A 27,397-nucleotide genomic window follows, 5' to 3' on the forward strand; every position below is an offset into this window, starting at 1 on the left:
AGTTTAAACTTTTAGATTTTTAAAAATGTTCTAGATAGCATGTTTTTTAAACTAAGACTAAAAAAATTTCATTATCCATTAATTTTTAATGGTAGCACCAGCACTAGTTTTCCTTCTACTTCTGTCTTGCTATCCCCACAAGCAAAAGTAAAAAATCCAACTAAAAAATCACAATATTCACTATTTCCTAGTTCCCAATACGAGGTATTTATGGTTCTAGGAGAAATCAGGTGTGAGGAAATAAGCAATTTTTATGTTTCTCTTGTAAGATTTATGGCCTCAAGAAAAAGAGAAAATGGCACAAAATCAGGTTGTTAAATCAAGTCAGTGTCATATTTAATGAGTGTTGGGAAGAGAACACTTGGATAGGTGAATGCACTCACGTATGCACATGGAAGCGGCAATGGGTAAAAGTAACATCTTACCCAACGTCAAAATTTTTTTATTATGCGCATTTCCATTAGTTAAACCAACAACCTTATAAACAACCCTTATGTTAAGCCATAAATGTGAAGAATCTCCATGGGAGAGAGTTTTTTTTTTCACCCCTCAGAAAATCTTTTCTTCCCCCCAAACTTCACATTGATTTCCCTTATACAATTGCATCACATGATTCTCCATATTCTCTAATATATACAGCTTTCAAAACATAAACTTTTGCCTTTTTACTCAAATATTTCAATTACCTATATGTAAACTTCAAATCATTTCGCCTTAATAAAGTTTATTAAAAATATATATATATATATATATATATATACTCTCCAATTCAGATAATAGAACCTCCCATAGTGTAACAAAATCTTTATATAAAATATTAATCCAGTCTCCTTTTAACAAGTCTAATGAGTGGAAATATTTATTCTATATAAATTTTATATAGTTTTCATTTCTTAATCTTACTTTAAACAAAAAAACAAAAAAACAAAAAACTGTGCCTCAAAACCAGAATGCAAGAGAACATACCTGCAAGGGAAGCGGCATATCTAGTTTTAGCACAAAAAGCATGAAAGAATGCAGATCGGATAGTGTAGAAATAATAAAATTCAGTTTCAGTACACCAGCAGGCCAAAGGCCTTCAATTTCCACGATAGCAGTATCCATAATTGAGGATCTAACTCTTTAAACTATCTCTGCATTGATTGATCCCAGAGTGAATCAATGAAATATCTACTTTGTTGAAATATTAGATGCTATATTTCAATGTCATACCAAACTCTGCATTTGTGTGTGTATATAGAGACTGATAAACGATTACGTGATTTTTTTTTTTTTTTTTAACTCAATGCTTGCCATTGCTGCATACTGTAGTGATATAAAACATACTTTTCTGGTACGAGAAATGGAATGGGAATGGGCCTACATAAACTGTTACTTTTATAGCATTTAAAAAACAAAAATCAAATTAAGTGCCTTTGAGGCCACTTCTCTTCCCAGTTACTAGTTTTCTAAACCCAATACTGAAATATTGTCATACACAGTTGTGTGTTTGAGGATCACATTTAAATATTTAAAATATACTGTAGATATATCTTAGTTTACTTTATATTTGAGACAATTTTTGAATCTTGAGTGTGAAAATGTAAAAATAATCACAGTTTTTTTTTTACCAGAAATAAAAATACATCTAGGATAGCCAGCAAATTCAAAGCAAAGAAAACATTTCATAGCACTTATTAAGTCACACACTAATACTGAGGTCTGTAAAAGGGGTGGATAATTAATAGATATACAAAGATATATTAGTTCTAATACTATTCATTATTGTTTCTAGGACCATTTTTTTAAAAAATTATCATACACTTAAAATAGGCTGACAATGATATAACTATTTTGTGAAAAATAGTGCACTTTCTTCTACAAAGCAAATTTGCATCCTAAGAGCTGATAAACAAACACTTGTTCTTTTTTCAAAATCCAGATAAAGAACAGAGATTTTAAAAAAAATTAAATCAAAATGGTAAAGTTACAGTATTAGGAAACTGATATAATCAACTTCAAATATTGTGTTACCTTACTGCCTACCCACAGACACGCAGCTTCTATCGGGAACACATGAATGGATGATACCAACTCCAACATCATGGCTTTACACAAGTGCATAGTTGCAACCGCAGTAAATAATAATAACTGATTATTGTGTTTAAAAAAATAAAGTGGGAAGTTTAAAAACCCTCTTGCAGTATTACAGTACTGTGTGTGTGTATATAAACACTCACACACAGTATAACGGTCACTTCTTAACGATGCAGCCTTTATCACTGTAGTGGAATCCACTTCCAGATTCTTCTGGTAAATGTGCTGGTGAAATCTCTCTGTTGAAGCTGAAAAGATGATTTCTTTAAATTCTAACTCTTCCCAAGCCTTCTGTGCAATGTAGTGTGAGTGACGGCCAAGAGAGCTCTACGGAACAAGTCTGGGAGAGTTGCTTCTGGTGCCCTTACTCTACTGACCAATCACTGTTAGTTCAACTCGTTGTTGAAAGGAACCCAGAAAATCTCTCCAAGATTTGTAATTTCTGTTGTGGCATATATGTGTGTGTATCAGTCTCTCAGGAAAATATAGCTTTTAAATAAACTTTGGGCCATCATATTTCAGTCCTGTTTTACTGGAAGAATCTGATCACCATGAGTAATCACTGCATTCACAGAAGGCAGTTAGCTGGAAAAAGGAAAAATAAGGTTAGGAGACACAGTGAAGTAATTCAAGAGATTTTGAATTCTTTGAACAGGCATTCTAAACTATACCGTCTTTCAGCGATGGCACTTAAACACCCAAATCATGCATGAGCGTACTTACTGTATTACTTTTCTTATTTTTAGGTTCATGCAATTATATTCTTTCTCAATACAACTATGGACTTTGGATGTCCCATACTACATTCACGCAGGTTTTAATGCAGTTAACTAGCTATTAGGGTTAAATCATGTCACAGAATCACTCATCAGAATGTAAGTTTGATTTGGGGTTCAACTTCAGCTGCCTCATGTGGCTGAGAGCAGTGGACGTATGGACCAGGTTCTAGTTGGCCGTCTGACCCTAGGCCACATTTCCTTATCTATGAAATTGGACAAACACGTTTTGTGGTAAATATATGCAAAAATTACTCTGCAAAACCCCAACTTTACATGATTTAAATATATGTTTTGGAACATGCTTACTTAGGTTAAGACAAACATTACTTCCTATAAATTCACTCCATGTAAAAGGTTTATCATGATGCCCAACCTGCATTCAGATCTTCTTAGCCACTATTAACCAAGCTATTTTACATTTTCTAAAAGCAAAAGAACTTTCACAGCATATCGTCAGCACTCTTCAGCAAGGGTAACATTAAATTCTCAAAAAAAGCAAACATTTCACAGCATCGCAAAGAAAGTACAATCAGGAAGAGCTATTTCACAGCACTAATTAGACTTACAAAGTTTTTATCATTTCAGTGCTTGCAAGTTAGAAAGAAGGAAAAGAGGGAGATGAAGAGAAAAAGGAATCCCATGCTATGTTCAAAAACTAGTAACAACTGTGGGATGTTGAGAACATTGTAAATTTTATTTTCTTCTGAATATGGTTTGTTTGGAATAAGTAGAAAGTGCCAAAATAACTTCTTTTATTTCTACACGTTTCATTCATTCCAAGGTTACTGAAAATTTATAGCCAATAAAGAATCTGAACATAGCATTTCACTTTTATACTTAACATGGGAATTTCAGTTAGAAACTTTTCTGAACATTACTGTTTTTCACATATTCTATAAAAAAAGTTACAAAATTTCAAAACTAGTAACAAATGAAAGCCCAAGTGCAAACCACATGCACTACTTGAAAATACTGAAATAACTTATTTTCCATTTTTTTGATTTACCCAATTTATTTCTTCAGAAATCAAACACATCGTCATCATCATCACCATCATCAACATCATCAAATGACCAATCCCAGTCTTTAAATGCCAAATCAAGCAATCTGCAATAGGAGGTTTGCAAATTTATGTACTCTAACGCTCTTTAAAAACTGCAGCTTAATACTAAGATCTAGAATTCATACTTTGCATCTGCTGTAAGCAGCTTAACTTTCCCTTCATCAATAACAATATCAATAAAATTAAGATGGATGCATTAGGGAAACCTTTCCCTTCATATGTAAATGCACATGAACATATTGGCCAGATACAATTTCCAGGATACCAGTGAGCTGAAAACAGCCATGATATCTGGGGATTATAAGACTTCCCCCCCACCACAAGGATGTAGCCAAGCTGATGAGTTTGATTTGTGAACTATGAAAGCTCAACATCTGGCAATGTTCCCTTCACAGGTGCCCAGACAGTCAGCTCACATTTTTCTAGAATAGTAACATAAGCCCTGGTATAAAAGGGGAGGTAAGCAATACGAATGCAGCTTTCTCAATTCTGGCAGGACCCCACCTACTGAAAGGGGAACCAGCACTTATGCTCCCATGAAAAATGAAGGGCAAGGGAAAAACCAAAGGTATATACGCAGTAGCAAATCATCTTGGCTAAATAAACTGGACCTAGAACAGGGGTATGCCGGCTTTTCTTTCCAATGCAGTAACCTGAACTGTAATATTGCAGTCATGTTGATTTTAAAGACAGGAGTTACTTCCCAATGTTTGTAATTGTGACGTTAATGAATCCGCTTGTTGCCAAAGAACCCATCTAGACCCCAAAGTCTCACCTGTAGTCATTGTGTCACTGGTTCTTAAACTTCAGTGTCTACGATTCACCCAGTACTATTAATAATGCATGTTCCCGGGTCCCATCCCAAGTGACGCTGATATAACGGGACTAAAGTAGGGATCCAAGTATTTGCATTTTTAAATACAAAACCTGAGTTGAATTCTGAGGCAGTTGGTTTAGACAGAGAAATGCGGATAGAGTAAGCTGATGGATGAATATCCTACTTTAAAAATCAATCTCGGTTTGTATGACTGCATGGTATGTGAATATATCTCACTAAAATGAATTAAAAAAACAACAACAAAAATAAACCAATCTGGGGAGGATCCAAGATGGCAGATTAGGAGAGACAGAGCAAAATTCTCCTCTGTGAAAAACACTACATAAAAGACAGGAAGTGCTCCAGACCAGCAGTTCTAGGGCTGCACTGGCTGGGCAGGGACTTCTACACCCATTGTGAGTGTGCACTTGGAGAAACCGAGAGGCTGTATTTAGAGATGGGTGAAAGTTTGGCCCGGAACACCACCAGGAACAGGTAGCTGGAGGCGCCTGACAGTCAGTGGGGAGCCACCTTCCACACCCCAGGTAGCATCCTCAGTACCTGGTGTGGGTGATAACCCTTCACAGACCCGCGACCAAGAGCCCCAGTGCCAGGGACTGGCCATTGGAGCAGGCAGATGATTGTGGAAGGGGGTAGCTTTCCATGCCCTGAGTATCCATCTTTGCAGCCGGCTGGGAGACAATCCTTCACAGCCCCATGGCCAAGAGCTTCCTTGAGGGAATTTGGAACTCAGAGGGCTTTTGATGACAAGGAGAGAGGGATGGAGAGAAAAAGGAATCCCATGCTATGTTCAAATACTAGTAACAACTGCTTTTGATGGCGTCCTCTCTTCCTCCACGGAAGACCATGATGTGCACAGCCTAGTGGCAGACGTGCTATGTGGAAGTGCAAAGAACCCTCCGCCAATTCCAGGGACCTGTGGGTACATGGTAGAGAGGAACTGTGGGGCATTTGAGCTGGAAGGTGAGACACGAAGCTCTGCAGCCCCAGAGCACTCCACCGCAGCAGACCAGGAACGGCTGGGACCACTGTACACAGGGCACAACACCCGCCCACAGTGATGGCGGTCCTCAATGCACACAGATACTTGGTGCACTGATAGGACCTCCACATGGTTTGAACCCCCACTCCGTGCACAGACGAAGTTGGGGAGAACTGGCTTGAGGGTAAGAGGTGGCTCAGGAACACCATCTGCTGGTAGCTCAGGGAAAGTAAACTCCTTCAAGGTGTAGCTATATCAACTTATAGTTAAAAGTTCAAACAAGCCTGCGTATCCTAAAAGAATCCTATCAAAATAAGCAAATGCCAAGAGGCCAAAAACAACAGAAAATTATAAAGCATATGAAGAAACTAGAAGATATGGATAACCCAAATGCCTAAATTAAAAAGCCAGGGGAGACACAGAAACTGGAGCAATTAATCAAAGAAGTACACACAAACATCAATATCATGGCTCAGGATATGAAGGACATGAAGACCCAAGAAGAGAATAAAGAAGAGGAAATAAAGAGGAAATAAAAAAATAGCGGCTCTTATGGAAATAAAAGATACTGTTGATCAAATTTAAGATTCTTGAAACACATAACACATTCCACATAACAAATTCCACTTCTAGGAAAACTTCCCAAACCTGCTCAACAATATAAATATTCAAATCAAAGATGCCCAACGAACTTCAAATAGAATAAATCCAAATAAACCCACTCCAAGACATATTCTGATCAGACTGTCAAATGCTGAAGAGAAGGTTCTAAAAGCAGCAAGAGAAGTGATGCACCACATACCAGGGAAACAACAGAAGACTAAGTAGTGACCACTCAGCGGCCACCATGGAGGTGAGAAGGCAGTGGTATGACATATTTACAATTCTGAAAGAGAAAAATTGCCAGCCAAGAATTCTGTATCCAGCAAAGTTCTCCTTCAAAGTTGAGGGAGAGATTAAAATTTTCACAGACAAACAAATGTTGAGAAAATTTGTTAACAAAAGACTTGCCCTATAAGAAATACTAAAGGGAGCTCTACCAGCTGAGAAAAAAGGAAAAAGAGGTCAGGAGAAGGGCACAGAACTGAAGGAGTTTTAGTAAGGGTACACTAAAGGGAATAGAGAGGGGAAAAATACATCTGACAATTAAAAACCAAAGGATAAGACATCTGATTCAAGAACTGCCTTCACAGTAATAACTCTGAATGTGAATGGATTAAAAAATATGAACCATCAATATGCTATTTACGAGAAACTCATCTTAAAAGAGAGACACAAAGAAATTGAAAGTGAAAGGATAGAAAAAATATTCCATGCAAGCTACAGTCAAAAGAAAGCAGCGGTAGCAACACTAATTTCAGCTAAAATAGACTTTAAATGCAAGGATGTCGTAAGAGATAAAAAAGGACACTATATACTAAAAAAAGGGACAATTCACCAAGAAGGAATAACAATCATAAATGTCTATGCACCCAATCAAGGTGCTAGAAAGTACACGAGAGAAACATTGGCAGAACTGAAGGAAGCAATAGATGTTTCCACAATAATTGTGGGAAACTTCAATACATCACTCTCCTATAGACAGATAAACCAGACAGAGGGACAATAAGGAAAATGAAAACCCAAACGATGTGATAAACAAATTAGACTTAACAGAAATATATAGAGCATTACATCCCAATTAGCAGGATACACTTTCTTCTTCAGTGCTCATGGAACTTTCTCCAGGATAGATCATATTCTAGGGCATAAAACAAACCTCAATAAAATTAAAAAGATTGAAATTATTCAAAGCACATTGTCTGACCACAATGGAATGCAACTAGAAGTCAGTAACCATCAAAGATCTAGAACATTCACAAATATCTGTAGGTTAAACAATACACTCCTGAACAATCAGTGGGTCAAAGAAGAAACTACAAGAGAAACTGCTAAATATCTAGAGATGAATGAAAATGAGAACACAACATATCAAAACATATGGGATACAGAGAAGGTGGTATTGAGGGGGAAACTTAGAACTTTAAATGCATACATTAACAAGGAAGAAAGAGCTAAAATCAAAGAACTAATGTAACAACTTTAGAAGCTAGAAAATCATCAGCAAAATAATCCTAAAGCAAGTAGAAGAAAAGAAATGAAAAGGATTAAAGCAGAAATAGATGCTATGGAGAACAAACAAACAGTAGAGAGAATAAACAACACCAAAAGTTGGTTCTTTGAGATCAACAAGATTGACAAACCCTTAGCTAGACTGACAAAGTAAGAAAGAGAGAAGACCCAAATAAAATAATAAATGAGAGGGGGGACATTACTGTGAATCCCAAAGAAATTAAAAAAATCGTAAGAGGATACTATGAACAACTGTACACCAACAAACTAGATAATTATAGAGGAAATGGATAATTTCCTGGAAACACATGAACAACCTAGATTGACCAGAAAAGAAACAGAAGACCTCAACAAACCAACCACAAGCAAAGAGATGCAGTCATCAAAAAGCTTCCTAAGGCCCAGGTCCAGATGGCTTCACAAGGGAATTCTACCAAACTTTCCAAAAAGAACTGACACCAATCACACTTAAACACTTTCAAAAAATTGAAGAAAACAGAACAATACTTAACTCATTTTATGAAGCCAACATCACTTTAATACCGAAACCAGGTTAAGATGCTACAAGAGGGAGGCGGGGCAAGATGGAGGAATGGTGAGCTGTATGTTTTAGTTACTCCTCCACTAAAGTAGGTAGAAAGCCAGGAACTGCGTGGACAGGACACCACAGAGCAATCTGACTTTGGGCATACTTCATACAACACTCATGAAAACGTGGAACTGCTGAGATCAGCGAAATCTGTAAGTTTTTGTGGCCAGGGCACCCGCACCCCTCCCTGCCAGGCTCAGTCCCGTGGGAGGAGGGGCCGTCAGCTCCGGGAAGGAGAAGGGAGAACTGCAGTGGCAGCCCTTATCAGAAACTCACTCTACTGATCCAAACTCCAACCGTAGATAGACTGAGACCAGACACCAGAGAATCTGAGAGCAGCCAGCCCAGCAGAGAGGAGACAGGCATAGAAAAAAACAGCACGAAAAACTCCAAAATAAAAGCGGAGGATTTTTGGAGTTCTGGTGAACATAGAAAGGGGAAGGGCAGGGCTCACGCCCTGAGGCTCATATGCAAATCCCGAAGAAAAACTGATCTCTCTGCCCTGTGGACCTTTCCTTAATGGCCCTAATTGCTTTGTCTCTTAGCATTTCAATAACCCATTAGATCTCTGAGGAGGGCCCTTTTTTTTAATCCTTTTTTCTTTTTCTAAAACAACTACTCTAAGAAGCCCAATACAGAAAGCTTCAAAGACTTGCAATTTGGGCAGGTCAAGTCAAGAGCAGAACTAAGAGAGCTCTGAGACAAAAGGCAATAATCCAGTGGCTGAGAAAATTCACTAAACACCACAACTTCCCAAGAAAAGGGGGGTGTCCGCTCACAGCCATCATCCTGGTGGACAGGAAACACTCCTGCCTGTCGCCAGCCCCATAGCCCAGATCTGCCCCAGACAACCCAGTGTGAAGGAAGGGCTTCAAATAACAGGCACACACCACAAAACTGGGTGTGGACATTAGCCTTCCCTGCAACCTCAGCTGATTGTCCCAGAGTTGGGAAGGTAGAGCAATGTGAATTAACAAAGCCCCATTCAGCCATCATTTCAGCAGACTGGGAGCCTCCCTACACAGCCCAGCAGTCCAGAACTGCCCTGGGGAGACAGCACTCACCTGAGACATAGCACAGTCATCCCTCAACAGAGGACCCGGGGTGCACAGCCTGGAAGAGGGGCCCACTTGCAAGTCTCAGGAGCCATACGCCAATACCAAGGACTTCTGGGTCAGTGGCAGAGACAAACTGTGGCAGGACTGAACTGAAGGATTAGGCTATTGCAGCAGCTTTAAAACTCTAGGATCACCAGGGAGATTTGATTGTTAGAGCCACCTCCCCTCCCTGACTGCCCAGAAACACGCCCCATATACAGGGCAGGCAACACCAACTACACACGCAAGCTTGGTACACCAATTGGACCCCACAAGACTCACTCCCCCACTCACCAAAAAGGCTAAGCAGGGGAGAACTGGCTTGTGGAGAACAGGTGGCACGTGGACGCCACCTGCTGGTTAGTTAGAGAAAGTGTACTCCACGAAGCTGTAGATCTGATAAATTACAGATAAGGACTTCAATTGGTCTACAGATCCTAAAAGAATCCTATCAAGTTCAGCAAATGCCAAGAGGCCAAAAACAACAGAAAATTATAAAGCATATGAAAAAACCAGACGATATGGATAACCCAAGCCCAAGCACCCAAATCAAAAGATCAGAAGAGACACAGCACCTAGAGCAGCTACTCAAAGAACTAAAGATGAACAATGAGACCATAGTACGGGATACAAAGGATATCAAGAAGACCCTAGAAGAGCATAAAGAAGACATTGCAAGACTAAATAAAAAAATGGATGATCTTATGGAAATTAAAGAAACTGTTGACCAAATTAAAAAGATTCTGGACACTCATAGTACAAGACTAGAGGAAGTTGAACAACGAATCAGTGACCTGGAAGATGACAGAATGGAAAATGAAAGCATAAAAGAAAGAATGGGGAAAAAAATTGAAAAAATCGAAAAGGACCTCAGGGATATGATAGATGATATGAAACGTCCGAATATAAGACTCATTGGTGTTCCAGAAGGGGAAGAAAAGGGTAAAGGTCTAGGAAGAATATTCAAAGAAATTGTTGGGGAAAACTTCCCAAATCTTCTAAACAACATAAATACACAAATCATAAATGCTCAGCGAACTCCAAATAGAATAAATCCAAATAAACCCACTCCGAGACATATTCTGATCACACTGTCAAACACGGAAGAGAAGGAGCAAGTTCTGAAAGCAGCAAGAGAAAAGCAATTCACCACATACAAAGGAAACAGCATAAGACTAAGTAGTGACTACTCAGCAGCCACCATGGAGGCAAGAAGGCAGTGGCACGATATATTTAAAATTCTGAGTGAGAAAAATTTCCAACCAAGAATACTTTATCCAGCAAAGCTCTCCTTCAAATTTGAGGGAGAGCTTAAATTTTTCATAGACAAAGAAACACTGAGAGAATTTGCTAACAAGAGACCTGCCCTACTGGAGATACTAAAGGAAGACCTACAGACAGAGAAACAAAGAAAGGACAGAGAGACATGGAGAAAGGTTCAGTACTAAAGACATTCGGTATGGGTACAATAAAGGATATTAATAGAGAGAGGGGAAAAATATGACAAACATAAACCAAAGGATAAGATGGCTGATTCAAGAAATGCCTTCACGGTTATAACGTTGAATGTAAATGGATTAAACTCCCCAATTAAAAGACATAGATTCGCAGAATGGATCAAAAAAAATGAACCATCAATACGTTGCATACAAGAGACTCATCTTAGACACAGGGACACAAAGAAACTGAAAGTGAAAGGATGGAAAAAAATATTTCATGCAAGCTACAGCCAAAAGAAAGCAGGTGTAGCAATATTAATCTCAGATAAAATAGACTTTAAATGCAGGGATGTTTTGAGAGACAAAGAAGGCCACTACATACTAATAAAAGGGGCAATTCAGCAAGAAGAAATAACAATCGTAAATGTCTATGCACCCAATCAAGGTGCCACAAAATACATGAGAGAAACACTGGCAAAACTAAAGGAAGCAATTGATGTTTCCACAATAATTGTGGGAGACTTCAACACATCACTCTCTCCTATAGATAGATCAACCAGACAGAAGACCAATAAGGAAACTGAAAACCTAAACAATCTGATAAATGAATTAGATTTAACAGACATATACAGGACATTACATCCCAAATCACCAGGATACACATACTTTTCTAGTGCTCATGGAACTTTCTCCAGAATAGATCATATGCTGGGACATAAAACAAGCCTCAGTAAATTTAAAAAGATTGAAATTATTCAAAGCACATTCTCTGACCACAATGGAATACAATTAGAAGTCAATAACCATCAGAGACTTAGAAAATTCACAAATACCTGGAGGTTAAACAACACACTCCTAAACAATCAGTGGGTTAAAGAAGAAATAGCAAGAGAAATTGCTAAATATATAGAGACGAATGAAAATGAGAACACAACTTACCAAAACCTATGGGATGCAGCAAAAGCAGTGCTAAGGGGGAAATTTATAGCACTAAACACATATGTTAAAAAGGGAGAAAGAGCCAAAATCAAAGAACTAATGGATCAACTGAAGAAGCTAGAAAATGAACAGCAAACCAATCCTAAACCAAGTAGAAGAAAAGAAATAACAAGGATTAAAGCAGAAATAAATGACATAGAGAACAAAAAAACAATAGAGAGGATAAATATCACCAAAAGTTGGTTCTTTGAGAAGATCAACAAGATTGACAAGCCTCTAGCTAGACTGACAAAATCAAAAAGAGAGAAGACCCATATAAACAAAAAGGTGACATAACTGCAGATCCTGAAGAAATTAAAAAAATTATAAGAGGATACTATGAACAACTGTATGGCAACAAACTGGATAATGTAGAGGAAATGGACAATTTCCTAGAAACATATGAACAACCTAGACTGACCAGAGAAGAAATAGAAGACCTCAACCAACCCATCACAAGCAAAGAGATCCAATCAGTCATCAAAAATCTTCCCACAAATAAATGCCCAGGCCCAGATGGCTTCACAGGGGAATTCTACCAAACTTTCCAGAAAGAACTGACACCAATCTTACTCAAACTCTTTCAAAACATTGAAGAAAATGGAACACATCAATCTAATACCAAAACCAGGCAAAGATGCTACGAAAAAGGAAAACTACCGGCCAATCTCCGTAATGAATATAGATGCAAAAATCCTCAACAAAATACTTGCAAATCGAATCCAAAGACACATTAAAAAAATCATACACCATGACCAAGTGGGGTTCATTCCAGGCATGCAAGGATGGTTCAACATAAGAAAATCAATCAATGTATTACAACACATTAACAAGTCAAAAGGGAAAAATCAATTGATCATCTCAATAGATGCTGAAAAATCATTTGACAAAATCCAACATCCGTTTTTGATAAAAACACTTCAAAAGGTAGGAATTGAAGGAAACTTCCTCAACATGATAAAGAGCATATATGAAAAACCCACAGCCAGCATAGTACTCAACGGTGAGAGACTGAAAGCCTTCCCTCTAAGATCAGGAACAAGACAAGGATGCCTGCTGTCACCACTGTTATTCAACATTGTGCTGGAAGTGCTAGCCAGGGCAATCCAGCAAGACAAAGAAATAAAAGGCATCCAAATTGGAAAAGAAGAAGTAAAACTGTCATTGTTTGCAGATGATATGATCTTATATCTGGAAAACCCTGAGAAATCGACGATACAGCTACTAGAGCTAATAAACAAATTTAGCAAAGTAGCGGGATACAAGGTTAATGCACATAAGTCAGTAATGTTTCTATATGCTAGAAATGAACAAACTGAAGAGACACTCAAGAAAAAGATACCATTTTCAATAGCAACTAAAAAAATCAAGTACCTAGGAATAAACTTAACCAAAGATGTAAAAGACCTATACAAAGAAAACTACATAACTCTACTAAAAGAAATAGAAGGGGACCTTAAAAGATGGAAAAATATTCCATGTTCATGGATAGGAAGGCTAAATGTCATTAAGATGTCAATTCTACCCAAACTCATCTACAGATTCAATGCAATCCCAATCAAAATTCCAACAACCTACTTTGCAGACTTGGAAAAGCTAGTTATCAAATTTATTTAGAAAGGGAAGATGCCTCGAATTGCTAAAGACACTCTAAAAAAGAAAAACGAAGTGGGAGGACTTACACTCCCTGACTTTGAAGCTTATTATAAAGCCACAGTTGCCAAAACAGCATGGTACTGGCACAAAGATAGACATATAGATCAATGGAATCGAATTGAGAATTCAGAGATAGACCCTCAGATCTATGGCCGACTGATCTTTGATAAGGCCCCCAAAGTCACTGAACTGAGTCATAATGGTCTTTTCAACAAATGGGGCTGGGAGAGTTGGATATCCATATCCAAAAGAATGAAAGAGGACCCCTACCTCACCCCCTACACAAAAATTAACTCAAAATGGACCAAAGATCTCAATATAAAAGAACGTACCATAAAACTCCTAGAAGATAATGTAGGAAAACATCTTCAAGACCTTGTATTAGGCGGCCACTTCCTAGACTTTACACCCAAAGCACAAGCAACAAAAGAAAAAATAGATAAATGGGAACTCCTCAAGCTTAGAAATTTCTGCACCTCAAAGGAATTTCTCAAAAAGGTAAAGAGGCAGCCAACTCAATGGGAAAAAATTTTTGGAAACCATGTATCTGACAAAAGACTGATATCTTGCATAGATAAAGAAATCCTACAACTCAATGACAATAGTACAGACAGCCCAATTATAAAATGGGCAAAAGATATGAAAAGACAGTTCTCTGAAGAGGAAATACAAATGGACAAGAAACACATGAAAAAATGTTCAGCTTCACTAGCTATTAGAGAGATGCAAATTAAGACCACAATGAGATACCATCTAACACCGATTAGAATGGCTGCCATTAAACAAACAGGAAACTACAAATGCTGGAGGAGATGTGGAGAAAGTGGTGGGACTGTGTAATGATTCAGCCACTCTGGAAGTCAGTCTGGCAGTTCCTTAGAAAACTAGAAATAGAGTTACCATTCGATCCAGCGATTGCACTTCTCGGTATATACCCGGAAGATCGGAAAGCAGTGACACGAACAGATATCTGCACGCCCATGTTCATAGCAGCATTATTCACAATTGCCAAGAGATGGAAACAACCCAAATGTCCTTCAACAGATGAGTGGATAAATAAAATGTGGTATATACACACGATGGAATACTACATGGCAGTAAGAAGGAACGACCTCGTGAAACGTATGACAACATGGATGAACCTTGAAGACATAATGCTGAGCGAAATAAGCCAGGCACAAAAAGAGAAATATTATATGCTACCACTAATGTGAACTTTGAAAAATGTAAAACAAATGGTTTATAATGTAGAATGTAGGGGAACTAGCAATAGAGAGCAATTAAGGAAGGGGGAACAATAATCCAAGAAGGACAGATAAGCTATTTAACGTTCTGGGGATGCCCAGGAATGACTATGGTCTGTTAATTTCTGATGGATATAGTAGGAACAAGTTCACAGAAATGTTGCTATATTAGGTAACTTTCTTGGGGTAAAGTAGGAACATGTTGGAAGTTAAGGAGTTATCTTAGGTTAGTTGTCTTTTTCTTACTCCCTTGTTATGGTCTCTTTGAAATGTTCTTTTATTGTATGTTTGTTTTCTTTTAACTTTTTTTCATACAGTTGATTTAAAAAAGAAGGGAAAGTTAAAAAAAAAAAAAAAAAAAAAAAAGAAAAACAAGGAAAAAAAGATGTAGTGCCCCCTTGAGGAGCCTGTGGAGAATGCAGGGGTATTTGCCTACCCCACCTTGATGGTTGCTAACTTGACCACAGATATAGGGTACTGGTGGTTTGATGGGTTGAGGCCTCTACCAAAGGTTTTACCCTTGGGAAGACGGTTGCTGCAAAGGAGAGGCTAGGCCTCCCTATAATTGTGCCTAAGTGCCTCCTCCCGAATGCCTCTTTGTTGCTCAGATGTGGCCCTCTCTCTCTAGCTAAGCCAACTTGAAAGGTGAAATCACTGCCCTCCCCTCTACGTGGGATCAGACACCCAGGGGAGTGAATCTCCCTGGGAACGTGGAATATGTCTCCCGGGGAGGAATGTAGACCTGGCATCGTGGGACGGAGAACATCTTCTTGACCAAAAGGGGGATGTGAAAGGAAATGAAATAAGCTTCAGTGGCAGAGAGATTCCAAAAGGAGCCGAGAGGTCACTCTGGTGGGCACTCTTACGCACACTTTAGACAACCCTTTTTAGGTTCTAAAGAATTGGGGTAGCTGGTGGTGGATACCTGAAACTATCAAACTACAACCCAGAACCCATGAATCTTGAAGACAGTTGTATAAAAATGTAGCTTATGAGGGGTGACAACGGGATTGGGAAAGCCATAAGGACCACACTGCACTTTGTCTAGTTTATGGATGGATGAGTAGAAAAATAGGGGAAGGAAACAAACAGACAAAGGTACCCAGTGTTCTTTTTTACTTCAATTGCTCTTTTTCACTCTAATTATTATTCTTGTTATTTTTGTGTGTGTGCTAATGAAGGTGTCAGGGATTGATTTAGGTGATGAATGTACAACTATGTAATGCTACTGTGAACAATCGAAAGTTTGATTTGTTTTGTATGACTGCGTGGTATGTGAATATATCTCAATAAAAAAAAAAAAAAAGATGCTACAAGAAAGGAAAATGACAGGCCAATCTCCTTAATGAATATAGATGCAAAAATCCTCAACAAAATACTTACAAATCGATTCCAGAGACACATTAAAAAATATCATACACCATGACCAAGAGGGTTTCGTTACAGGCATGCAATGATGGTTCAACGTAAGAAAATCAATCAATGTAATACAATACATTAACAAATCAAAAGGAAAAAAATCAAATGATCATCTCCATAGATACTGAAAAACCATTCAACAAAATTCAGTATCCTTTTTTGATTAAAACAATTCAAAGACAGGAATTAAAGGAAACTTCCTCAATATGATAAAGGGCATATATAAAAAACCCACAGCCAGCATAGTTCCCAACTGCGAGAGACCGAAAGCCTTCCCTGTAAGATCAGGAACTAGACAAGGATGCCTGCTGTCACCATTATTATTCAATGTGCTAGAAGTTCTAGCCAGAGCAATCCGGCAAGACAAAGAAATAAAAGGTATCCAAATAGGAAAGGAAGAAGCAAAAACTCTCATTATTTGCTGATCATATGATCTTATATTTGGAAAACCCTGAGAAATCGACGACACAGCTACTTGAGCTAATAAACAAATTCAGCAAAGTGGCGGTGTTCCAGAAATGGACTGGCTTTCATAAAGGGGATTTAATTGGTTACAAAGTTATAGTCATAAGGCCATAAAGTGTCCAAGGTAAGGCATCAACAATAGCATACCCTTCACTGGAGAAAGGCCATTGGCATCTGGAAAACCTCTGTTAGTCGGGAAGGCACGTGGTTGGAGTCTGCTTGTTCCCACACTGTATTTCAAAATGGCATTCTCCAAAGTGTCAAATTTCAACAGTCATCTTCGAAATGTCTCTTTAAGCTGCAGCTCCAAAACGTCACTCTTAACAGGCTCTAAACTCCTGTTTGTCAGCTCATTTATATGGCTCCAGTGATTTAATTCAGACCCACCCTAAATGGGTGGGGTAACACCTCCATGGAAATTCTCCAGTCTTGCCCATAGTTGATTGAGTCACACCTCCATGGAAACACTCAATCAATAGGTTCCAACCTAATCAACACTAATACGTCTGCCTCCACAAGATTGCATCAAAGATAATGGCATTTTGGGGGTCAGAACACATGAAAACTGGCACAGGTGGGATACAAGATTAATGCACATAAGACAGTAATGTTCCTATACACTAGAAATGACCTAACTTAAGAGACACTCAAAAAAAGATTCCATTCACAATAGCAAAAAAAAAAAAAAAAAAAAAAAAAAAAAAAAAAAAAAAAAATCGAGTATCTAGGAATAAACTTAACCATACATAGAAAATTACACAGCTTTATCAAAAGAAATAAAAGGGGACCTAAAGAGATGGACAGATATTCCGTGTTCATGGATGGGAAGGCTAAATGTCTTAAATAAGTCAGTCCTACCCAAACTGATCTACAGATTCAATGCAGTTCTAATCAAAATTCCAACAACCTACTTTGTAGACTTCGAAAAGCTAGTTATCAAATTTATTTCAAAGGGGAAGATGCTTGAACTGCTAAAAACATACCAAAAAGAAAAATGAAGTTGGACGACTTATAATTCTGACTTTGAAGCTTACTATAAAGCCACAAGCAGTCAAGACAGCATGGTATTGGCACAAAGATAGACATACTGATCAATGGAAACAAACTGAGAATTCAGAAATAGATCCCCCAGATCTAAGGTCGACTGATTTTTGATAAGGCCCCCAAATCCACTGAACTGGGACAGAACAGTCTCTTCACCAAATGGGGCTGGGAGAACTGGATATCCATATCCAAAAGAATGAAAGAGGACCCCTACTTCACACGCTATACAAAAATTAACTCAAAGTGGATCAAAGACCTCAATATAAAAGACTCTACCATAGAACTCCTAGAAGATAATGTAGGGAAACATTGTCAAGACCTAGTATTAGAAGGTCCCTTCTTCAATCTTACACCCAAAGCACAAGCAATGAAAGGCAAAGTATATAAATGGGAACACCTCAGTATCTACCTTTTTGACACATGCCTCTTTACGTTTTTGACACATACCTTCAAATTTCAACAGTCATCTTCAAAATGTCTCTTTAAGCTGCAGCTTAAAGGCATGTGTCAACGGCATGTGCCAAAAAGGTAAAGAGGCAGTGTCAAAAAGGTAAAGAGGCAGTGAACTCTATGGGGGAAAATATTTGGAAACCATGTATCTGATAAGAGATTGATTATCTTGCAAATATAAAGAAATCTTACAATTCAATGACAACAGTATAGACAGCCCAATTATAAAATGGGCAAAAGATATGAAAAGACATTTCTCCAAAGAGGAAATACAAATGGCTAAAAAACACATGCAAATATGTTCATCTTCACTAGCAAATCAAGACCACAATGAGATGTCATCTCACACCAATAATAATGGCTTCCATTAAACAAACAGAAAACTACAAATGCTGGAGAGGATATGGAGGAATTGGAACTCTTACTCATTGCTGGTGGGACTGTATAATGGTACAGCTACTCTGGAAGACAGTATGGCAGTTTTTCAGAAAACCAGATATTGAGCTACCCTACAATTCAGCAATTTCACTTCTTGGTATATACCCAGAAGATCTGAAAGCAGTGACATGAACAGATGTTTGCACACCAATGTTCATAGCAGCACTGTTCACAACTGCCAAGGGCTGAAAACAATCCAAATGTCCTTCAACAGATGAATGGATAAACAAAATGTGGTATATACACACAATGGAATACTATGCAGCAGTAAGAAGGAACAAGGTCATGAAACATATGACAACATGGATGAACCTTGAAGACATAATGCTGAATGAAATAAGCCAGACGCAAAAGGAGAGATATTGTATGTTACCACTAATGTGAACTCTGTCAAAAATGTAAAATAAGTGTCTTATAGCATAGAATATAGAGGCCCTAGAGACAGTCAGAAGCTAGTGAAGGGGGAATGATAATCTAATTATGTACAGACATGATAATGAGAGTGATCTTAATGGTATGGGAATGGTCAGGTGTGACTATGGCTTGTTAAAATGGGATTTTAAGTATTAGTGACGCATTGAAGGTGAACATATTTGTAAATGGTTGTTTAAAGGCATGTTATAACCCACAGAATACCACCACAAACCTAAATAAGCATTAGCATGATACACTTATAAGGTATAACACTGGTGCAGAGGGTTAACAACAGAGTGGAATGGAAAAACTGCCCACTACATATTAATGAGTATATTTAATAGGAATATCTTACCAACTCTACACTAATACTAGGGATGAATAATGAGTAGCTGATAAGAGCTCTGGGATGTATCATGTTATGATAATTGTTTAAAGTTGAGAGTCATGATGATCATACAACTAAGTGAAGATAATGTAAGAAACTGACTGTTTATCTTGGGATAGAATATATATTAAGTGAAGTTAGCCTCGTCATGGGGCTTGCTTTTGTGAAATTTAGGGTTGTAAATAGGAGGCTGAGCCCTCCTGTAATTATGCCTAAGAGGCACCTCCAGGGAACCTCTTTAGTTGCTCATATGTGGCCTTTCTCTCTCTGAGCCCAACTCAGCAAATAAATTCATTAACCCCCACCTCCCATGAGGGACACGACTCCCAGGGGAATGAGCCTGGCCCGGGCAGCAAGGGATTGAAAGTGGGGGGGGGGGGGGCGGGGCAGGGAGAAAGGTAGCAAGCTGAGGTCACAGTGGCTGAGAAATCCCAAATAGAGTTGAGAGGCTAACCTGGAGGTTTCTCTTACACAAGCTCCAGCTAGACATCCTGAATGGCCACAGCATGCCATGCCCTTACCAAAAGTAGTCCCTAAATACCTAGGTCCCTACCTGATATCCTATAAAAGATTCACTCACTAAGTTTTATCTTTCAGAAAGTTAAATCCACTAGAGTGTTCCTAAACTAGACAAGTCATAAAACCCAAAGGAAACAGCCTCTTTAAGGTCAACTATCAGATGCGGTCCCCTTCCCCATACTGTTGACAGCCCCTTTCAATATTAACAAGTTAGGGTGCTCATTGCCTAAACACCCCTGAAGAGGGAGAAAGAGATTAAGTGAGAGGAAGGGGTAGCAACAAACAAGATGAGACTGAATAAAGGTCTACGAATACTGAAACTTTACGTAATTATATATATATTTTTGGATGATGGGGTGTTGGAATGGCTGGAAGGAGGTAAATGACTGTGGTATTATAGCTCTATATCTGCTCATTGAATTGTACCTTGAAGGTCTTCACCTTTCTGTATATACCTTATATTGCAAAAGGAAAGAACTGAAACTGTGGAACTGAATGCATAACAATTTTTGAAATTACCTATATGACCTGCTTGTTGAGCTGTACATCGAGAGATGACACCTTTATGTATGTATGTTACAATTTACAAGGGAAATGGCTGAAGTTGTGGAACTGTGACCCATGACATTCTTTGAAATGGGTTCTCTAACAACTTGTGAAATTGTACTTTGAAAGTTATCACTGTTATGTATATATGTTAAAGTTCTCAGTAATTTAAAAGAAGCTAAAAAAAAACTTACCAATCTGAATTACCCTATTTCAAAATGTGATGAATGCAGAGCAATAGGTGAGGAAGCACACATGTAATTACTTATTCACTTCACACTTACGCTCATTTTTCTAGGCTTAAATATAAGGAAACTTTTAGCTGTTTCAGAACTACTGCTTGGAAGACTGAGAACAGTTCAGGATTAGAAGCCATTCCTGGGTATACAAGTCCCAATTTTAGCATACTTTATGAAAAATCTGCCACTTGATACTTCCAGAACCTTTGAAATGTGTGCCTGCATCGCAATTTCAAATTTAAAAATCAAATCACTAGACTATTAGTGCCATGCAAGATAAGACTTCCTTTAAAACCTCTCCTTCATCCCTTTCAGGCATCTAATTCTGATCATTTCAACTTAAAAAAAAAGTCTTTCCAAAACCTGGTTTCTTCTCTGTTGTCACTGTCAGTATTTAGTTTGGGATCTCATTAAGTCTGAACATACCAATCCCTTGTTAAAAGACTTCTATTTCTCATCAGTGCACATGGCCCTTCTCCATCTGGCTCAGAGGTCTCTCTCTGGCTTCCTCTTCTACTCTGTCATTTCCCTCTCCCCACCCCCACCCAACAGAGTTACAAATCCATGAATAACTGACAACGTGAAACCTGTGCTCCTAAGACTCCGCCTCGAATGGTCTTTTCCTGCATTTCTTCTACCGGGAAAAATACTGATCCTATTTTTTTCTCCCCCCTCTCCTGTTATCACTCAAACTTTTTATTTTGAAATAATTAAACTTACAGGACAGTTACAAAAATATTACAAAACCATACATACCGCCCCCACCAAGATACCAATCCATCAACTTTTAACATTCTGCTTCATTTGCCTTATCATTCCATCCATCCATCCATCCATCCACGCATCCATCCATCCATCCAATCCTACATTTTTAGACCATTCTTAATACCCTCAGGCAGAATTAGCCATGTATTCCTTTGTTCCCACAGAACACCACTTTACATCATACTGTCATTATCTGTTTGCTTATTTCTCTCCTCCACTAACTGGAGAATGGGTATGTCAGTGTTGTGAAACTTACTGCCAAAGACTGCCTCAGAAAGATTGCATTAATTTTGAATTCTACCAGCAGTATACAAGAGTGCCCATTTCTTTACATCTCACCAGTATTAATTTTCTTAATCCTTTTCAGTTTGGCAGGTGACAAATGGTTTTGTATTACAGCTTTAATTTAAATTTGTTTTAATAAACAGGTTGATCACTTTTGATATTTAATAGCTATTTGTGTACGTAATGCCTACGTCTCTCAATTTTCATGTTGAGAAGAGGCAATCTTCTTTTTCTTAATGATTTATAAAAACTCTTTATATACAAAAAGATATCAACACATCTTAATTACAAACATGCAGTGTTTTAAAAGCTAAAAGGCTCTAACTTTTAGGTCGACAACCTACCAATCTTTGACTTTGTTTCCCTTCTTCGCTTTTCTTCTTTGAAAGTCACTCTCAAATCTAAGATCAGATATATATTCACCTGTTTTCTTTTGCTACATTGATGGATTTATTTTTAACACTTTAAAATATAGTGCATAACATTATTTTTTTCAAATAATTAATCTAACTTTCCAATATTCAGAAATAAAAAGGAACTAATGTATAGCATTAAAAAATGTACTTTTGAAAAAGTTCCTTAATGTTATGTAACTTCCCTCATCCATCCTTAAGTTTTAACTATGTTAACGTTTTGTTTCTTAAAGCTAGATAAATGAGCACTCTGTGCATTTTTGCTTTATGCTTTTTTTGCATGACTTAAATATTGCTTTAAAAAATATTTTAAAGAAAAATAACTAAAGAGAAATGCCCTAGCTCAGATATCTTGTATCTTACATTAGGATCTCTTCAACAGTCCATCAAAAGTTAGGATTTTCTTCAAATATTTTCTACTTTCCAAGCGTAGTATCTTAATTTTAATTCTAAATTACCAGGAAGACATTCTTCTAGAACAGCATTTCTATGCATGACATCTTATAAATGGCAATTAATCAATTTCCACTCATATCACTGTGAGACGACGGAGTACTGAAGTTAAGAGCACAGGCTCTGGAACTGGATCCGAATTTGTGGTTCTGCCACTTAACACCTGGGTAAACTATGGACACATCTGTGCCGGTTTGAATGTATTATGTCCCCCAGAAAAAGCCATATTCTTTGATGCAATCTTGTGGGGCAGACAGAATAGTGGGGATTAAGTTGGAACATTTGAATTAGGTTGTTTGCATGGAGATGCGCCCCACCCAACTGTAGATGATAGGATATTTCCATGGAGGCGTGGCCCCACCCATTCAGGGTGGGCCTTGATCAGTGGAGCCATATAAATGTGCTGACTCAAAGAGATGGAACTCAGTGCAGCTGTGAGTGACGTTTTGAAGAGGAGCAAGCTTGCTAGAGAGGAACATCCTGGGAGAAAGCCATTTTGAAACCAGAACTTTGGAGCAGACGCCAGCCACGTGCCTTCCCAGCTAACAGAGGTTTTCCGGATGCCATTGGCCATCCTCCAGTGAAGGTACCCGATTGCTGATGTGCTACCTTTGACACTTTATGGCCTGAAGACTGTAACTGTGTAGCCAAATAAACCCCCTTTTTATAAAAGCCAATCCTTCTCTGGTGTTTTGCATTCCACAGCATTAGCAAACTAGCACAACATCTAACCTTTTTGTGCCTTGGTTTCTCATCTGTAAAATGGAGGCATTATTAGCTACTTACTTGATAGGCTGATTATGAGAATAAACAAGATAACATAGGTAAGGATCTCAGAAGAGTGCTGTGCCAGTTTGAATGTATTATGTCCCCCCAAACACCATTATCTTTGCTCTAATCTTGTGTGGGCAGATGTATCAGTTTTGGTTAGATTGTGATTCATTGAGTGTTTCCATGGAGGTGTGCCCCACCCAACTGTGGGTGATAACTGATGAGATATTTCCATGGAGGCGTGGCCCCATATAAATGAGCTAACGGGCAGAGGGAACTCAGTGCAGCTGTGAGCGATATTTTGAAGAGGAGCTGCAGCCGGGAGGAACACTTTGAAGAAAGCACAGGAGCTGCACAAGATGAGAGAGTTTGAAGACAGCCGTTGAAAGCAGACTTTTGCTCCGGAGAAGCTGTGAGAGGAAAAACACCCCAAGAGCAACTAAGAGTGACATTTTTGAGGAACTGCAGCCTAGAGAGGAACGTCCTGGGAGAAAGTCATTTTGAAACCAGAATTTTGGAGCAGACGCCAGCCACGTGCCTTCCCAGCTAACAGGTTTTCTGGACACCACTGGCCATCCTCCAGTGAAGGTACCCGATTGATGATGTGTTGTTACCTTTGACACTTTGTGGCCTTAAGACTGTAACTGTGTAACCAAATAAACCCCCTTTCATAAAAGCCAATCCATTTCTGGTGTTTTGCATTCTGGCAGCATTAGCAAACTAGAACAAGTGCCTGGCTATAATAAGCACTCAAATATGTTATTTTATTTTATAATAATAACTAACACTTGTCTAACTATTACTTTAAAACACTTTACTACTTCAGAAAAAGGGAAGTGCTACAAAGAAAGTTAAGGGGAGAATCAGAACCAGGAATGTCACAGAAGCCAAAGGAAACAACGTAATGATGCAGTTGCTAAGAAAGACAGACACTGAGGAAAAGTTTAAAAAATAATAATAAGGTGAATATTTATGGGTTTATGTTTTAGTGTATGTGTAGGCACATGTGCATATAAATATGTATTTGATGACAGCTAAAAAAGGTAAACAAGGTGAAATATCTGTTTTAAGAAAAACAGCAAGTGAATGAGGTCAACCAAAGCTAGACTGACTAGTGCCAAAACTAATATTAAATAAACAGAAATGAAGAGCTACATATTAAGCTCTTAATATACAGCAAAAATTCTTTTCCTAGATTTTCTTGGATGATTCTTTAACTGCTCTATCCACCTGTATACAGGAATATGTAGTAAACTGGTAGAATGTCAATGTCAAACATCTAGTCTGATTTTTTAATTCTGTCTGGAGCCATGCTACTCAGTGTGCTTGGAGATGCGCATGAAAGATAACAGCTTCTCTGTAACATTCTTGCCCGGCAGTTACCCTAATCATGTAAACACCTGCGGTGACAGGCACTCACTATTTCTAGAGTCAGCCAATACTTCCAATTTTGAAAATCTCTGATGGCCTGACAGTTTTCCCTTATTGAGTTGAAAAGGTGCCTTTCTTATTGGTTCTTTTCTAATATAACTTTCAAGTAACAGTTCTTTAAATACTTATTGCTATTTAGGATCCCTCATTCTTCCATGTAATTTCTTCAGCATACAACATATCCTTAGTTTCTTTATCTGCTACTGTGTATACTTTCAAATGTCCCACTGCAACTAAGCATCCTCCATCTACACTCTCCAATTCGTCAATGCTACTCTTAAAATGTGACACCCAAAATGGAACGCAACCTGCAGGTGAGACTCATGAAAGACAGACACAAATACAATTTTATGAGTTAATGAAGTAACAGAGACTCAGCTATGGGAAACAATCGAAATAATGTGCAACAGCATAAGAAAATCCAAAACTATTATTTTAAATGTGCCTATCTTTACTTTTAAAATTTCAAAGAGTATACGAGATGAAAAATTTCTCAAGAGTACCCTATAAATTTTAGTCAGTTTTGAAATTAGTATTATCTATATACATAGCTGTGAGAAAGAAATCCCTATTACTTACTGTTGCTGACAAAATGTATAGAAAAATCAATGAAGAATAATTCAAAGGGAGGGCCAGAACTAAAAACAAACAAACAAAAAAACCAAAAACACAAAAATCAAAATAAATGCTGGGTTATTTTTGGGGGGAGGGTAGGAGGAAGAAGAAGAAGGAAAATGTTTATAAGTTAGTGAACATGAAAACAGATTGTCATGTAACATTGAAAGCATGTCTCACTTGATCTGAAAATTGCTTAATAAACTTATTCCACATAAACAGTGAAATCATTAACTTGTCCAAGTATAAAACAAAAAGCACAAAGGAAAAAATACATATAAAGGACGAGGGGATAGTCTTGGATCTAAGCAAATGATTTAACTTTCTGGAGCCCTCAAACAAAAAGAAAGATAACAATACTTGTGCTATGTCACAGGATTATTTTAAAGATTTTAAGAGGGAATATATAGGAAATTAATTGAGAGAATAGAATATATATGAAGGCATTTTGGAATGTAAAAAGCACTATGTAATGAAAGGTATTAAAATAGCATTGAAGCATTAATAGTTCTACAATATCAATATTAGAACATTAATTTTTAAATTTTTTGCTCAAGGCACATGGGATGATGGCCTTCAGTGTTCTTAATCTCTGGGTTTCTTCAGCTTAATTACTATCATATATCACTAATTTTATAATATTTAGTTTTATCATACCTCACACAAAACATTCAACATTTTCATTGCTGAAACACCATTCTACCTTTGTCATTCTAAATTATTTCCTTGAGATATTAGTTTCAAGAAAGTTTCATATAAGATGTTTGTGGTTAGAATGATAAGATTTCTGATAATACAGCCAATGCACATCATAATTCATATACTGAAGGTCCTGTGTTAGGGAACAAAAAGGATAGCTGAAATTAGAGGAAACTACTAATCTATTTTTTCATCTTTAGCTAACCAAATCCTCACGGTCATCTCAATAACTACCAATGCTTGTGGGTTAAATGTGGTAGTAAGCAAAGAAATGATTATTCTGACCTAATTTAATTAAATTGTTTTAATGTAGCCATATAAAAATGGCCCTATCAAAATGTTGTTTAAAAATAAGGTTTAAAAAATTACCTAGTAGTGTGCATTATGATCATTCCTGACCTAATGCCCATTTCAATTACCATAGCTATTCATTTAATCTATTAATATTCACACCTGTAAGGCCACTCTATATTGCTTTCTAAAGCAGAAACAAGTTACTGTTTTAAACTTACAGATTTGAATTAAGACTTAAGATTTTAATTCTGCCTCCAAGCCTTATAAAAAAAAAGGCTTGTAATTTTAAATGCAATTTATGTAGCAGACACTACAAAGGTTTATACGCAATGTTAATCTATTAAATTAGTCAAAGTACTTACAGAATCCTAAAATATCACAATTACATACATAAAAATGACAAAACAAACCCTTTATATATTTTCAGTTGAATTTAATATATCTTTGTGATTTAGTAATAAGTTTATATCCATCCAAATCAATGAGTAAGACTAAAATAGTTAAAATATTAAATCTATATTAAATTAAAATACTGTATACTAAAATAGTTTCAAACATTTGGAATTCCTTGGTTCATTAAAATATCAAGCAAAGCAAAGCTGTAATTAGGAAAATTTGTGGTTTGAATATAAATAGTAAAATATAAGAAAATTTAATTTTTACCAAATTTTAATTTATTACCTTGGTTTGTTCGGAGCAAGCTGTCGACTTGGCCGTCTAACAGACTGGTTTTGTTGAATCTTCATTGAAGTTCTAGGAGATGACCGTGCAAAAGGGTCTGGGGCTGGAGGCTTTTTAGGTATTTTTTTCACCAACCGGCTAACCCACTTTTGCTGCTCTTCCGTAGAATTTGCTAATAACAATAGATTCTTTGCCGTTGAAATATCATAATACAC

General features: G+C 37.5%; 1 protein-coding gene across 4 annotated transcripts in view; it reads right to left on the reverse strand.

Annotated features, from left to right (window-relative positions):
* Window positions 1-306: 306 nt before the first annotated feature.
* The window catches only part of ROCK2 (Rho associated coiled-coil containing protein kinase 2), a 213,213-nt gene continuing 186,122 nt past the window's right edge, over window positions 307-27,397 (reverse strand). For 3 of the 4 annotated variants that reach the window (XR_005213332.1, XR_005213333.1, XR_005213334.1), the window contains 3 exons: window positions 27,183-27,396; window positions 26,166-26,340; window positions 307-2,661 (listed from right to left, as the gene is read on the reverse strand). Coding sequence is in view for 1 of the 4 variants with exons in the window: in XM_037812984.1 (XP_037668912.1) it covers window positions 2,658-2,661; window positions 27,183-27,396 (218 nt within the window). In the remaining 3 variants the exon portion in view is untranslated. The remainder of the gene's footprint in view (window positions 2,662-26,165; window positions 26,341-27,182; window position 27,397) is intronic. The other variant, XM_037812984.1, reaches the window with a different exon arrangement.

Source organism: Choloepus didactylus, chromosome 20, assembly GCF_015220235.1.
Source record: "Choloepus didactylus isolate mChoDid1 chromosome 20, mChoDid1.pri, whole genome shotgun sequence".
NCBI lineage: Eukaryota > Metazoa > Chordata > Mammalia > Pilosa > Megalonychidae > Choloepus > Choloepus didactylus.